We start from the raw sequence: 13,634 nt of genomic DNA, 5'->3' as shown, positions 1-13,634 counted from the left end.
AGTCTTCCAGGGTCAGCTTAAGATGTTCAAGAGTTATCAAGTTGGTGGGCCTCAAGTAAAGGTCTCTAATGGATGAAGGAACCAGGTTCCAGATGGAATGAACAGAAAATTGACTAAGGTCTCTCTGACAGGATGAGAGTAGTTGGAAGGAGGGATCTGGAAGCCCCAGGAGGGTGCAGGTGTCTGTGGGTCTGGATGGGAAGGAAGGGCAGTGATTCAGCCTCTTTCTCTTATTGCCCCTCCCCCACACTCAGGAGCCCTTTGTGACAAGGCCACAGCTCTGTGATGCAGGCCTGGGGTTCTGCCATCAAGTGAACTCCCAGTGCTCTGTTGCCTGAGGGCAGCAATGCAGTTCAGAAGATGGAGAATCTCTTTTCTTTGAAAAACACGGTTGCTATCTGGCTGAGATCCAGCCCAACTTCCTGGGTGATTGATATCATCCTTGGGTTCCTGTGTGGACTGGGGCTCTTCCTAATGTTACTCCCCTGCTTCCAGAGTAATCCATTCTTAGCACCACCTAGGAAACATAGAAACATCAGGAAGGTAAGAAACCTTTGGCTTAATCCCAGCAGAGATTATCTCTTTTTTTCTTATTCTTATTTCCACTTTTCTTAACCACCTAGAGAGACTCCTGAGATGGGAGCTCTCAGAAAAGTAGAGAACATCATCCTTCTAGGGAAAAGCCAGGCCAGAGAGGGGTTAGAGTGGGCATGAGGATTTCTAGTCTAAGATCGTGGACCAGGAGTTCAGGTATGGTAGAGGGCTCCAGGGCAAGTCCCCAATGCAGTGACTAATGGTTAAGGACTGGATTACTAAGAGTTCAATCTCTGCAGGAAGGCTGACTCCTGAGCCCTGGTTCACCAGCCACCTTCCCACAGCGGGTGTCTCAAGTGAGACCTTCCTCTGTGTTGGGGCTGATCTAAGGGCAATGCTGAGCCCCTGAGAGCCTGAGAGAAGAGGCTGGAGTGGAGGTCTGGCCTTGGGAAGCAGAATCCTATCTGACAAAGCTCACGTGGGCATTTAGGTCTGAGAATGTGTGTGTTTCTTGATCAGAGGAACAGTGACAGAAGAAATCTATGGTGATTAAAACTTAAAAAATCCTTCTTGGGCTACCCTGGTGGTGCAGTGGTTGAGAGTCCGCCTGCCAATGCAGGGGACGTGGGTTCGTGCCCCGGTCCGGGAGGATCCCACATGCCGCGGCGCGGCTGGGCCCATGAGCCATGGCCGCTGGGCCTGTGCGTCCGGAGCCTGTGCTCCGCAACGGGAGAGGCCACAACAGTGAGAGGCCCGCGTACCGCAAAAAATAAATAAATAAATAAAAATCCTTCTTTGCACTCTTCAAAGAAGAAAAACTGAAAATATTTTTATCCACTTTAAAAATAAGTAAAAGGGGAAAAAACCCCACAGAGTTTTAGTTAAATGTAGAAAGTCATGTTGTTCATGAACACAGCTTGCCTAGATAGATGACAGTGAGAGTTGGGTGTTAGCCCCTCATTTCTTCTTCTCTCTCAGCATCAAGTAGAGCTGAAGGGGAGGAGCAGGAGTAGGAAGAAAAGTGGATCTTTGAAAGGTAAGCCTTTGCCATTCAGTCCTGCGTGCCCCCGAGAGTTAGCTTCCATCTCTCCTAATCCTGAGGGCCCAGCTTCACGGTCTCTGAGGATGCCAGTGGCAGAGCTTATTCTTCAGGAAACAGAGCCTTGGGAAGGCTCGTTGGAAGGAGATCAGAGCCCAGATACTTCCCAGAAATTTGTGCTTAGAATGAAGCCATGAGGACCTAGAAATGGGGTGTGTGGACTGTGGTGGACCATTGGTGCCTGGGTTGGGAAGTGGGACCTCCAAGTCCAACTGTGGACAAGTTGTTTAACTTTGCTCAGATTCCTCTGTGTGATGACCACTGACCTTTCTCCCCTACACGGCAGTTGTAAGGGCTACAGGGGTTAATTAACGTGAAGGCACTTTGCAAAGGACAAACCCTTTTCAAGTGAGACTTACCATCACTGTCAGGGACATGTGGCCTTGGACACTGATACTTGGGCTCCAGAGTCTAATCCTCCAAAGATTTCCCTAAAGGGCCATTGCACTCAGCCTCCTGAAAGACTCTTAGGCCTCTGCCTTCACCACCATGACCCAGTCTCCTGATTTCCAGCTTGCAGAGATTGCCTGGAAGAACTGGAGGGGACTCACAACCTGGTTTCACTTCTGCAAAGGTAAAGAATCTTTCCCCTTCTCTCCTGGGTCGTCCTTCCTCCCAGAGCCTATAATGTGACCCCAGCCCTGGGAGGGGGAGCCATGGGAGGGCGTGGCTAAAGCCCTAGGGTGAGGGAGAGCAGGAGCATTATGAAGTCAGTGTGGGGGCAGAGGAGGGTTCTTGGGCTGCAGGTGCCCACCCCTGCCTGTCCTGTCCAGCCATCCTGGCCCCATCTGCTCTCCTATAGCTGCCTGGGGAGGCTTCCTGGCAAGGGCAACTTTCATCAGCTCTCATGTCAAGACCCTCCTAGTGAGACGTGCAAAGCAGTGCCTGCTGGAGCCTGTGGAAGATACTGCTTGAAGGGTTGGGAACCCTGCATGAACACCTCCTGTAGGGCTTCCTTCCTTGATCCAGACACTCGAGAGGTGCTGGAAGCACACATTAGAAGGTTTTGGGTAAAGCACAGGTGGACCCTCCCCCTCAAGGTCCTCAAGCCCATAAATCTCTTGAAGCGGAAAAAGCTCCAACCCTCCACCGTTCTGCAGTTTGCCTCTTCCCCTTCAGCCACCTGTGTGTCTGGGTCCCACTCAACAGTCAAGTGTGCTGAGTTCCTGGAGAAACCTCCTCAGGCTCATTCAGGAGAGAAGGTGATAACAGAAGAGTCAGTTCCTACCCTGAAGAGGCCTCTCCTTGTCCCCTCAACTGTGTGTAAGGAAATCCAGAGTGCCCTGGGAGCGATTCCATCTGCTGACTACCATGGGCCCTCAAAGGCTTCTCTGACTGGACAGGAGGGCAGGCCACCTTCTCAGTCCCTCACACTCAGCCTTGTGGGCAGAACCTGGAAGAGTGAGACTGTGGAATGGGTCAAGAGGCACAGCCTAGAGCCAGGTCCAAGTTCAGCAATGGTCAGGAATGAGCCAACGGAGGAGAGTGGTGGTCAGGCCTCAGGAGACCCCTGCCATAGGGTAACAGTGATGGAGGTGAACTTAGGATCCCAATCTTTGAGAGGTGAAGAGGCCAGGGAGGCTGTGGAGGCCAAGGAGTCTCCTGCTCTTCAACCACAGTCTAGTGTTATCTTGGAAACCAAAGTGTTGACAAAATCCGAAACCACAAATGTACATATGAGGAGTTTAGAGGTGCCAGGGGCCAGTAAACGTTTCCTACTACCTAGAATGTCTGTTTTCCAACATCCAGGTGAGCCATGCCTTAACATGGGGGTTGCCAGTGAGTTTAACTCCAAAGTAAAGGTACAGTCAGACAACCAGCTTCAGGACTTTCCCAAACACATGTTCCTTGCTGCAGACAACTTGGCTTCTCAGGTGCCTCAGTGCCATCCCCAGAGAGTCCCCACCAGAGACAGGTTAGCTTCCCAGGAGCCAAGTGGCCTTATGGAAGCCCAAAGGAGCAACCTAGGGCAGCAGGAGCCCAAAACTTCAAAACTCCAAGACTCATGGAAGAGCCAGAGCAAGATGATTGCCCCTACTTACAAAAGAGAGGACTGTAGGAGGCATAAACCAGGCGAGCATGAAGAAAGGTTTAAAGAATTAGGGACCTCTCAAGCTGGAAGTATGAGCCACCCTGCCCAGGTCAGGGGAATAACAGACTCTATTGGGAGCAGATGTCTCCAGCTCATGCCAGAGAAGAAACATAGCCCTCCAGAAAGCCTCTTCAGAAAAAGGATGAGGCTATTTTTAAAGTGGATTTTCCCCAATAAAAAAGTCAATGGTCGAGATGCTCTGCAAAAATTCAAGCCCATATCAGCCACTGCCCAGAGTCACGGATCAGTCAAAAGCAGATCAATCTTGAAGAGTGAGACTGCTGAGGGTCAGGCACTCATGACAGCTGTTGGACAGATCCCAGAAGAAAAAAGAGCAATTCACCATGGACTTCATGCCACAAAGTTAAATGAACACAAACTGGAATTCCAAGTCCCAGTATGTGGGTGTTTCTGCTGCCATAGGCTTACCTCCTACCCAGAGCAACGGAGAATGATGGGTTATACAGCCTGCAGTCATAAAGCCACCTCCAAGGGCCAGAGTTGTTCTATCAGGGAAAGGGAAGTCAGACACCAACATAGTTTGAAAAGTGTAAGGTTCGACGATGAGCAGCTGGGCCTAAGGTGCCTCCCATCCTTGCCCCCCAAGAAGAGTTTGTTTCCAGTTAGTACCTGCCAGTATGGGCCAAGGATTCCAGGTGCCCCAGCCCGCCATCAACACTGTCCAAGGCATTGTCATCTTTGGGGAGGTGTCTTGCCTGGTCGACAGTAAAATCCTTCTTTAGTCTTCCCTTTAGTAGGAAGACATGTCTCCAAGTCAACATTCAGTCCATGTAGAGAAAATGATTTTCTCCTTAGCACGTCCAAGGTATTTAATGTTCCCCAATACATGTATATATATATATATATATATTTTTTTTTTTTTCCTAATAAAAGCATAGTGTAATGGCTGCTGTCTGTGCCGTGCACTTTGTCTTCTAGAAGGGAGGGGCATGGAGGGAGGTGGACAGTAGCATCACAAGCTTGCTCCTTGTCTCGTGTCCCTTCATTGCACCTTATGATACTGTCATTACACAGACCAAAATTACTCTAGCAATGAGATGGGAAAAACCTATGAAACCCACACCCAAGGATCTGGTTCAACCAGTCTTTCTCCTCCTTCTATGCTACTTTGAACTTTATGCAACTGTAGTGGATAGGTTTACACGATAGGGCCGGACATTCCAATTCAGGCTCCAGGAAGTGTCAGAGCCAAGTGGATGGAAGTTTGGGGGGAATAGAGTATGGGCTCTGAGTTCAGAAACAGGAGAAATCTTGCCCCTGGATCTCTTGGTAGGGAATATACAACATCTGCTCTTAAGAGTTCCTTCTCTCTCTGATGAAGGTTGGGATTGAGGTATGCCCTATGAACCCCTTTTAGCTTAGCCATAATAAAATGTACAGCATCACCCTCCCCCACCTCTGTTTTTCCTACACTTTAGAGCAGCAGCAAGGATGGCATTTCCAGCTCTGTGTGTGTAGGTGGGGGGAGTATCAGGGAGGCTGCTGAGGGCTGTGTTGAGTCCAGTCCCATATAAATGAATGGCTGCGTTCATGGGTCACCTACCTTCCACTCTATGTTAACCCCAGAGAAGGAGTTTTGGATGAATGGAATAGGGGTGTGACTGTGGGTAGTAACTATCTGATGGTCAAACACTGTGAATTTAGGGTGGGATGTAGGTGTAGAAAAATCCTTGGATCCAAGGAAGGAGGCAAAGTGGTACCAGATTCCCATAAATTGCAGTTCTGAAAGAACAGCCCCCTGACATACAACCACCATCTAAAGGCCTAAAGGGGAGGAAAAGTTAAGGGTCCAGTAGCTCACCATGGCCCCACGCCAGGGTCTCTACTCTATTCCAACTCTAAGATCACAGACCTAGAGAAACCACCTTTAGGTCAAAACAGAAGGTCAAACTTATAGAAGTAAAGCAAATCAGGGAAGGTGAATCTCTTAATACTATATTTAATAAGCTTACACATCATCACCTCTTGACTTTTAGAAAGGATAACTTAACAATAGGTGTAAAAGCCAGGACTAGGGAACTTGGGATGTGACTCCTAGTCTGGTGACCTTCACATAAACACATGGCCCAAGGACTGCTCCAGGGGAGAGGTGGGGACTGGCTTGTGATTGTGTAGTAAGCCTTGCCTGTCTCCCAGTCCTTGATCACCCCAGAGCCTGGCAGGTGAAGAAGCAATCAGACAGGATTCGTGGTGGTGTGGAGGTGACCTGTGCAAAGTGGATGGGGCAGGGTGCAATCCAGGAGTGTTCCACTGATCTGCTTCTGGCACAGCTTTTCTTGTCTCCTGACCCCTGTCCATATGGAAAAGCAGGGAGATGAGGAAGAATTTCTCTAGAGTGATTTGGTATTTTCTGCCATGTGCAGGGCGCATGGTGGACACAGCTCCAGGTGGTGTCTTTCTCATTGTGGAGATTTCGGTTCCAGCTGATGCCCCTGATCCAGATGACAACAGAAATGGACCCCCATCTCCCATACCTGTCAGGCCCCTCAACACGTGGAAATGCTGTGACCTGGGGTGGAGGGGGCAGAGTGAGCACAGGACTGCTCACACCCCTGGTTTCTCCCTGGAGCCAGGTCCTACCTCTGGGCCCCGATTCCCAAGGCAGCCTCCAGAATGGGCAGAGCAGTGAGAGTGAAGCCAGGACTTGTGGGAGGGGTCGGTACCCAGAGGAGAGAGTTGACAGGGCTGGGACCTGAGCCTGGCTGCTGCTGGGTCCTCTCAGGGGCACCCAGAAGTGAGTTCTGGGAATATGGGGAAGCTGGACTTGGACCCCCCTGGCTCCTGCTGGGAGAGTGCCACAGACAGGTGATGCTGATGGAACAGCAAGAAAACAGAAAGAAGCAAGTCCCTTTGCCCTTCTCTTGCTGCTCCGTCTTCCATAAGGTACAGTAAGACAAGAAATTGAGAGACCAAAAGAAAAAAAGAAATGGAGAGACCCAGAGACAATACACAAAGACTTCACGGACACACCTCTCAAGAGACTTCTCACGCAAACACCTTTCTCAGAGATCACATACTGAGACCTCACACAGGGACCTCATGTTGCTTCACAGACCCTCAGACAGAAACCTAGCACAGATTTAACAGATTTCCCAGAGATACCTTCCAAAGGGACCTCATACAGAGACTTCACACAGAGATCTCACCCAGAGACAACACACAGAGACCTCACATCTATTCTTCAGTATCCATTGACAAGTCTTTCTTAGTGAATATGAAACCACTTAGCAAACTGGCAGCATGATAAATATATTATCAGTTGTGCCCCTCTGAGATCCACCAGACACTCACTGTCAGCATTACTCTAAATGGGGAAATGTTGGAGAAGTTTTGTTCTTTTGGAATGTCACTGCCTCTGAACAAAAGAATTATACATTCCAAATGTAGATTTTCAAATTTCATTCTTAGGTGTTCATTAGCTTGAAGATCACATATTACATTATTTTATTTTTATTTATTTTAGAGGAATGAAGAAAATAATGTTTATTTCTTAGAAATGCATGTAGTACTCTATTTTTTTATTTTAAAAGATTTTTATTGGAGTATAGTTGAGTTACAAATTTGTGTTAGTTTCAGGTGTACAGCAAAGGGAGCCAGTTATACATGTACATATGTCCACTTTTTTTAAAGATTCTTTTCCCACAGAGGCCATTACAGAGTATTGAGTAGAGTTCCCCGTGCTATACAGTAGGTTATTATTACCTATTTTGTATATAGTAGTGTGTATATGTCAATCCCAATCTCCCAATTTATCCTTCCCCCCTTATCATCTCCTGGTAACCATAAGTTTTCATTTGTACTCTTTTTTTAGGAGAATCACAAATTGTAAGCACAGCTAAAACACTGTCAGTCTCCAGTGAGAGAAAATATTTGTCCAGTTTAGTTATCATCCAGTCAAATGGTATCTGGCACATTTTTTCCTTTATTGAGGACAGAACTTAAACTTGAGATGGCTTACTTGTTTCCTTTGGAAACATAAGAAAAACCTGCAACAAAGGTACTCTAGGAATGAAATAAACCAAGAAAGAAGCATCCGGACTCACATTCACTTCCCAGAGGGCTGTGTAACTAGCACGTTATTTTGCACATAATAGCTTGCATCAGGTTTGTGGGGTTTGCTTTAGTTTTTAACAGGCCAATAATCATGTGAGGATTTTTCACAAGTCAAATTTCTGGTTTTAAATTTTACATTCTGGGCTTCCCTGGTGGCGCAGTGGTTGAGAGTCCGCCTGCCGATGCAGGGGACACGGGTTCGTGCCCCGATCCCGGAAGATCCCACATGCCGCGGAGCGGCTGGGCCCGCGAGCCATGGCCGCGGAGCCTGTGTGTCCGGAGCCTGTGCTCCGCAACGGGAGAGGCCACAGCAGTGAGAGGCCCGCGTACAGCAAAAAAAAAAAAAAAAAAAAAAAAAAAAAAAAAAAAAATTTTACATTCTGGCAAAATTATGCTTCTGAATATTATTTTATTTCTTAAAATGTGGTAATGCCCTAAAATGATATTACACAATCATAACGTTCAGCTAACATACTTAAAAAGATGGGCTATTAAGGATTCATTCTTCAATAATTCTATGAAATGCACATTTTCTAAGACATGCAGTTAGGATCCATTTTATATTCATTATAGGGTTAACACATTGCTTTAAAAAGTTTTGAAAGATTATAAAATATATGACTTAGCCTATGCTTGACATTATACATGTTACCTCATAAAATTACTGAGGGAAGGATATCTTAATATCTGAATTGAAGGTAGTGTACATTTAATCTACATTTGGCTTATAACAATGAATAATGAAAGGCTTTCATTTATTATATAGCTCACATTTTCCAAAGGGTACACTTCTAAAAGACTACTGATTTCTCATTGCTAATAAGCAACCTATTGTCCTTGCCTTGGTAAAATCTATTTTAATGACAGCTGGTTCTCTCCCAGATTATCCATTGGTATTACAGCGCCACGGTCTTTTAAGAGGAGCAGGGCTGACACGAGGACTCTTTGGGCTTATTTCTACAAGAAATTTAGTTTTTCTATTCTCCTAATTAAAAAATGGATAATTATTAATTTTTCACTTTCTTATGTCGTTGAATCAGAAAACAATGGACTATGGTCATATATGTCATCTAATACTCTATCAGATCACTTTTTTTAAAATAGTGCAGCTTACTCAGGTAAGTTTACTGATCAGAACAAAATGGAATCAATTAGGAAAAAGTTCATACAGGAAAATATCCTTTTCAAAGTTGACTATTTTAACACAGTTAAATAAGCGATTATTTTTTAATCCTTTGAGTTAAAATTGTTCAGGGTGGCCAAGAAAGTCTGGAAACATGAAAAATGTCCATAAAAGCACTTTATTACTATAATACATTGAATGTGTTGCTCCTCATTATTAATTCACAGTTCATTAAGCTGGGCAAAATTACAACGAACAATGTGCATTAAAGCAAAATTCCCATCAATCATTTTCCATCTGTCATACATTCTGTCAGATGATTTGTGTGTCTAATTTTCATGGAAAAACTTGTACCTTTACTCCAGAATAAGAAATCAAGGGGGATCAATCTATTAAAAAGATATTAATATTCCCAGACTCTGTGGCCTTCAGTATTTTTTTTTAAGAAGATTCACCTAGTGCAAATCTTATAAATATTTTTACCATTTAATATGCCCAGACAAAATGGATACAAAAATTAGATAAAAGAGAAAACAACAAAAACAGATCCCCTTTGTTTTCAAAACATTTGATGTTTACATCAAAATATTTTGTTGAAAATGAAGTGATTTTTAATCTATAGTTAAAAGACACTATAATGATATTTAGAACATATTACAGATCCGGATTTTTACAAATAGATTTTTACTTAAAACAGGTCTCACACTGATATCAATAAACCAGGCACTCTAGAACAAAATGTGGAGAGATGGCAATTATGCGATGACTTCTTAATACTCCAAGGGAAAAAGATTTTTTCCAAAGTAGTCCATCTACAATATTAACCCTTAAGATCTACTCCCCTTGATAGGTTTCAATATTATTTTCTCTTTTATACACATTTACTTTATAATTAACTCCTACAGGAGGACATTTCTGGAAATGTTCCCAGATATCTACAGCCACACTTTCGGTCATGATCACACCATGGAAAAAGTAGGGAACATCCAGATCCTGATGATCCAGGGGTTTCATAATTACCCCTTTGAGGTCAGTCAGAATCATCACCATTCCCAGAACAGGGTCGGTCTTTACATTTGTGCCCCGAGACATGCAGATTGTAACACTACCCACCCAAAGGCAAGTTGTCTTCCTTACTCAGGTTTGCAGGGGCACCACTCACTGTGGTAGCTAGAAGAGTCCGTTGCCCCCAGCCCGGACCTGCATTCTGTACTCTCCACACACACATCGTACCACAGATATACCAGTGGTGCTGATGAAACTTCCAGAAAGCTATAAAATAATGCGTGCCGGGCACGGTAGATGAGGATTCAGAAAATGCTAACATCTTCTCTAGGAAATAAAGGTGACATACCTATGTGGCTTTAAGCATTTTTGTGCATTAGCTGGCCCCCTGGATCTGGGAAAAAGCATCTGATTTTAAAGTTTCTCAGCCTCATTCTCTGCAGTGAAATCTGAAGCTCTTCCTTCCTTCTCTGAGTCCAGAAGCTGGAATTGATACAGTCTGCTCTCTGTGATTTGTCTCTACCATTTGTTTCCAGTGACCACTTCAACTCAGATATCTCTGAATTCAGGGGTCACTCCTAAACTTCAGGACGAAGGTCACTGCCCTTTTTATTCCCACCACAATTTTATGCTAGTAACCCTTTACCGTGTCAATAAATTTATTTTGTAGAATGTGCCCCCTGGACTCCACCTGCTAAATCTGTTTTTTGGGCAAATCATTTGTTACTTAGCTAAACAAATTTTATAAAATCATATTTCATAAAATTGTATTTTATAAAATGTTACTTTCTTATTTTATAAAATTGGTAAATCCAGGGATTTAGGCTTAATTATTATTTTTAAAAATGTTGGTACTCATTTTGCCAATTTTTCTCTTTTTACATATATCAGAAAATATGTTAAGAACTCAACTGTGAAGATACCACTATTTTTATTTTTTCTCACTTTTTGTACACAGGAAACAAGAAAGTTTGTTCCTTGGAAAACATCAGTCCTAAGAACGTACTAAGTTAAAGCTTAGCATGTTAGATCTGCGAGTAGCCTTGTCTTTTTTTTTTTTTTTTTTTTCGGTACGCAGGCCTCTCACTGTTGTGGCCTCTCCCGTTGCAGAGCACAGGCTTCGGACACGCAGGCTCAGCGGTCATGGCTCACGGCTCCAGCCGCTCCGCGGCATGTGGGATCTTCCCGGACCAGGGCACGAACCCGTGTCCCCTGCATCGGCAGGCGGACTCTCAACCACTGCGTCACCAGGGACGCCCAACCTTGTCTTTTTTTTAATGATGCTTTTTTCTGAATTGGTTAAAAAAAAAAAAAAAAGAAAAAAGCCTTAAGGCTTAGGAACAGAAGCAAACTGAGAATTAAAATCCAAATCATTCAAATGAAGTTTGTCAGAACAGTTTGTGTGTGGAGAGGACAGCTTCTAGGCACTTCAGAGGAACCAGCAGGACAGAATTGAGAATAGCCAGCACCTTACAGGGCTTCTCACAGAAATGCTTTAATGCAAAGAGGTGACTGGATTTCACAGGGAGACCAGGGAGAGGATGCAGAGATAATTAAATCACATTCAAGCACCTGTTTACCTGGGAGGTAAGTTCCTTCATATTGTGGTCAGATGCTGTTTAGGGGGACACTGGTGCAGGGGAGGTGTTGGGAGGATGAACTCTTTTCTGAGCGATTTTGCAAGTGTGAAAATTCATCCAACAGAGATGCTAGAAAAATTTGCTCCTAGTAGCGAGCGTCCAACATGATATTTTGGGACAAAAATGTGTATTTGGAAGAATTTTTCACAAAAGAGCAGTGATGGGAGGAAAAGATTCATATGGGCCTGGCTAGTAATATTCTTCCTTCACAATTTTCTTGTGGGTTCCTGAGGCCTGTTGTGACTGCTTGGAGACCTGGTCCCCAAGCAATGGCCCTCTTTGTCATACTCAGGGTAACCCAGGAAGTTGCTTGTCTGAAGCAGAAAAGGTTCTCCCTTCCACTCATGTCCTCTTGCTGATCAGATGAACACATGGCATCATCTACAGCTGAGAGGTGTTTGTTAACTACCTTTGTTTCATAGGACACAACTCATATATACTCTACAGTAATGTTTATCACTGTCTTTTATAATCTCAAGGTAAGAAGTAATCAGTGTTAAAATCATTCTACTGGAATAACAAAGCACATGATTTTTTTTCCCCTAATAGTGATTGTATTTGTTTGCTAGGGCTGCCATAACAAAAGACCACACTGGCTACTAGGTGGCTTAAACAACAAAATATATTTTCTCATAGTTCTAGAGGCTAGAAGTCCAAGATCAAAGTATCAAGTTTAGTTTCTTTGAGGTCTCTCTCCTTTGATGGCTGCCTTCTCGCTGTGTCCTCACATGGTTGCCCCTCAGTCTGTGTTCTAATATTCCCCCCTTATAAAGATACAAGTCATATTGGATTAGAGTCCATCCATATGATCATTTTACCTTAATTTTCTCTTCCAAAGCAGTATTTCCAAGTAGAAGTTAAGCTTACTGTACAAGCAATCAGGTATTTAATAAGAGGCATTGCTATGGAGACAAAAAAACAAAGGTTAATAATTGAGGCAAATTTCATATCAGTTTTTGAGTTCTGAGGGTAGACAGTTGAGAAGATCTCCAAATGTCAGGGTTAAAGCATCTTTTGTAGTTTGAATGTCCATCAGATGTTCAGGTAAACTTTCTGAGTGGTCCATATAGCAACAGGAACGAAGAAGACTGTCTAAACATGAGCTGCTGTGGAGATTTCTCTGAAGTTTATATTAAGATATCTACCTTCAGTATGCAGGACTTCAGAAAAAAAGGCAGTTTTAGTTTCAATTATTCCAAGTCAAAAGGGTGGGAGAAAATTTGGAAACATTAGTTTGGAGAGTTGTAGTCAGGTAGTGGAGGAAACTAGAAAAATTCAGGATACAGCCCAGTTTTCAGGTAATTAACAAAACTTCAAGGAAAATTAATAGCACTAGAATCTAATATCCACAATATGTATTTTGGTTTCTATCGAAAGATAATTTTTCTCTCTAAAATCACCCTCATTTCTATCAAAGATAGCCAAATTAAGACAAATTTGTTTGCAAAATAAGTCTAGATTCAATAAACTTGGTCTTATTTATATAAGTATAGCAAGGATTGTGACTGACCATATAGGCTTATTTTTTATTTTTATTTTTTGCTTTTATTAAGAGAATTTATTGCCTCTCTCTCCTCCCAATAGCTCAAACATGAAGAAGCAACATCAGAGGAAGACAGATAAATGACTCTTTGAGTTTGTCCTGCTTGGCATTGGTGAAGGAAGAGGCAGCTTTCTCAAAGTTTTTATCTGCTTAATTGGATGTAGTAGAGAAAGGGAACAAGGAAAGTCAGAGGATAAGTGAACAGGCTCTGCACCTACCAAGGATGTGTTATCCTCCTAATCATCCCAGTAGGAATATTCCATTCATGTTCTTTGATCTGATCCTTGCATTGGAAGACACTTCTTTTTTAATCTCTTTTTTTTAAAATTTAAATTTAAATTTTATATTGAAGTATAGTTGATTTACAATGTTGAATTAGTTTCAGGTGTACAGCAAAATGATTCAGTTATATATATACACATATCCATTCTTTTTCAGATTCTTTTGCCATATAGGTTATTACAGAATATTGAGTAGAGTTCCCTTTGCTATACAGTAGGGTCTTGTTGATTATCTATTTTATA

The 13,634-nt window shown here is 43.3% G+C and overlaps 1 protein-coding gene and 1 long non-coding RNA gene across 2 annotated transcripts in view; one reads left to right on the top strand and one right to left on the bottom strand.

The window, feature by feature from the left end:
* Positions 1-710: 710 nt before the first annotated feature.
* Positions 711-4,630, top strand: LOC309808845 (spermatogenesis-associated protein 31A6-like; the record flags this gene model as incomplete). The annotated part of the gene is made up of 2 exons (XM_082629417.1): positions 711-750; positions 2,489-4,630. The coding sequence occupies 2 exons, from the start codon at positions 711-713 to the stop codon at positions 4,453-4,455; spliced, it is 2,007 nt and encodes a 668-aa protein (XP_082485543.1). The 3' UTR covers positions 4,456-4,630.
* A 5,601-nt stretch (positions 4,631-10,231) lies between these two features.
* The window catches only part of LOC309807707, a 60,736-nt gene continuing 57,333 nt past the window's right edge, over positions 10,232-13,634 (bottom strand). The window contains exons 4-5 of the long non-coding RNA XR_014294646.1: positions 12,386-12,469; positions 10,232-11,217 (exon numbers count right to left, since the gene is read on the bottom strand). This is a non-coding gene — a long non-coding RNA (uncharacterized lncRNA). The remainder of the gene's footprint in view (positions 11,218-12,385; positions 12,470-13,634) is intronic.

This window comes from Mesoplodon mirus (assembly GCF_964341445.2).
Source record: "Mesoplodon mirus genome assembly, chromosome: 7".
Taxonomy (NCBI): Eukaryota; Metazoa; Chordata; class Mammalia; order Artiodactyla; family Ziphiidae; genus Mesoplodon; species Mesoplodon mirus.
Note: the sequence above shows the minus strand (reverse complement) of the source record. Positions and strands in the feature narration are given on the sequence as shown.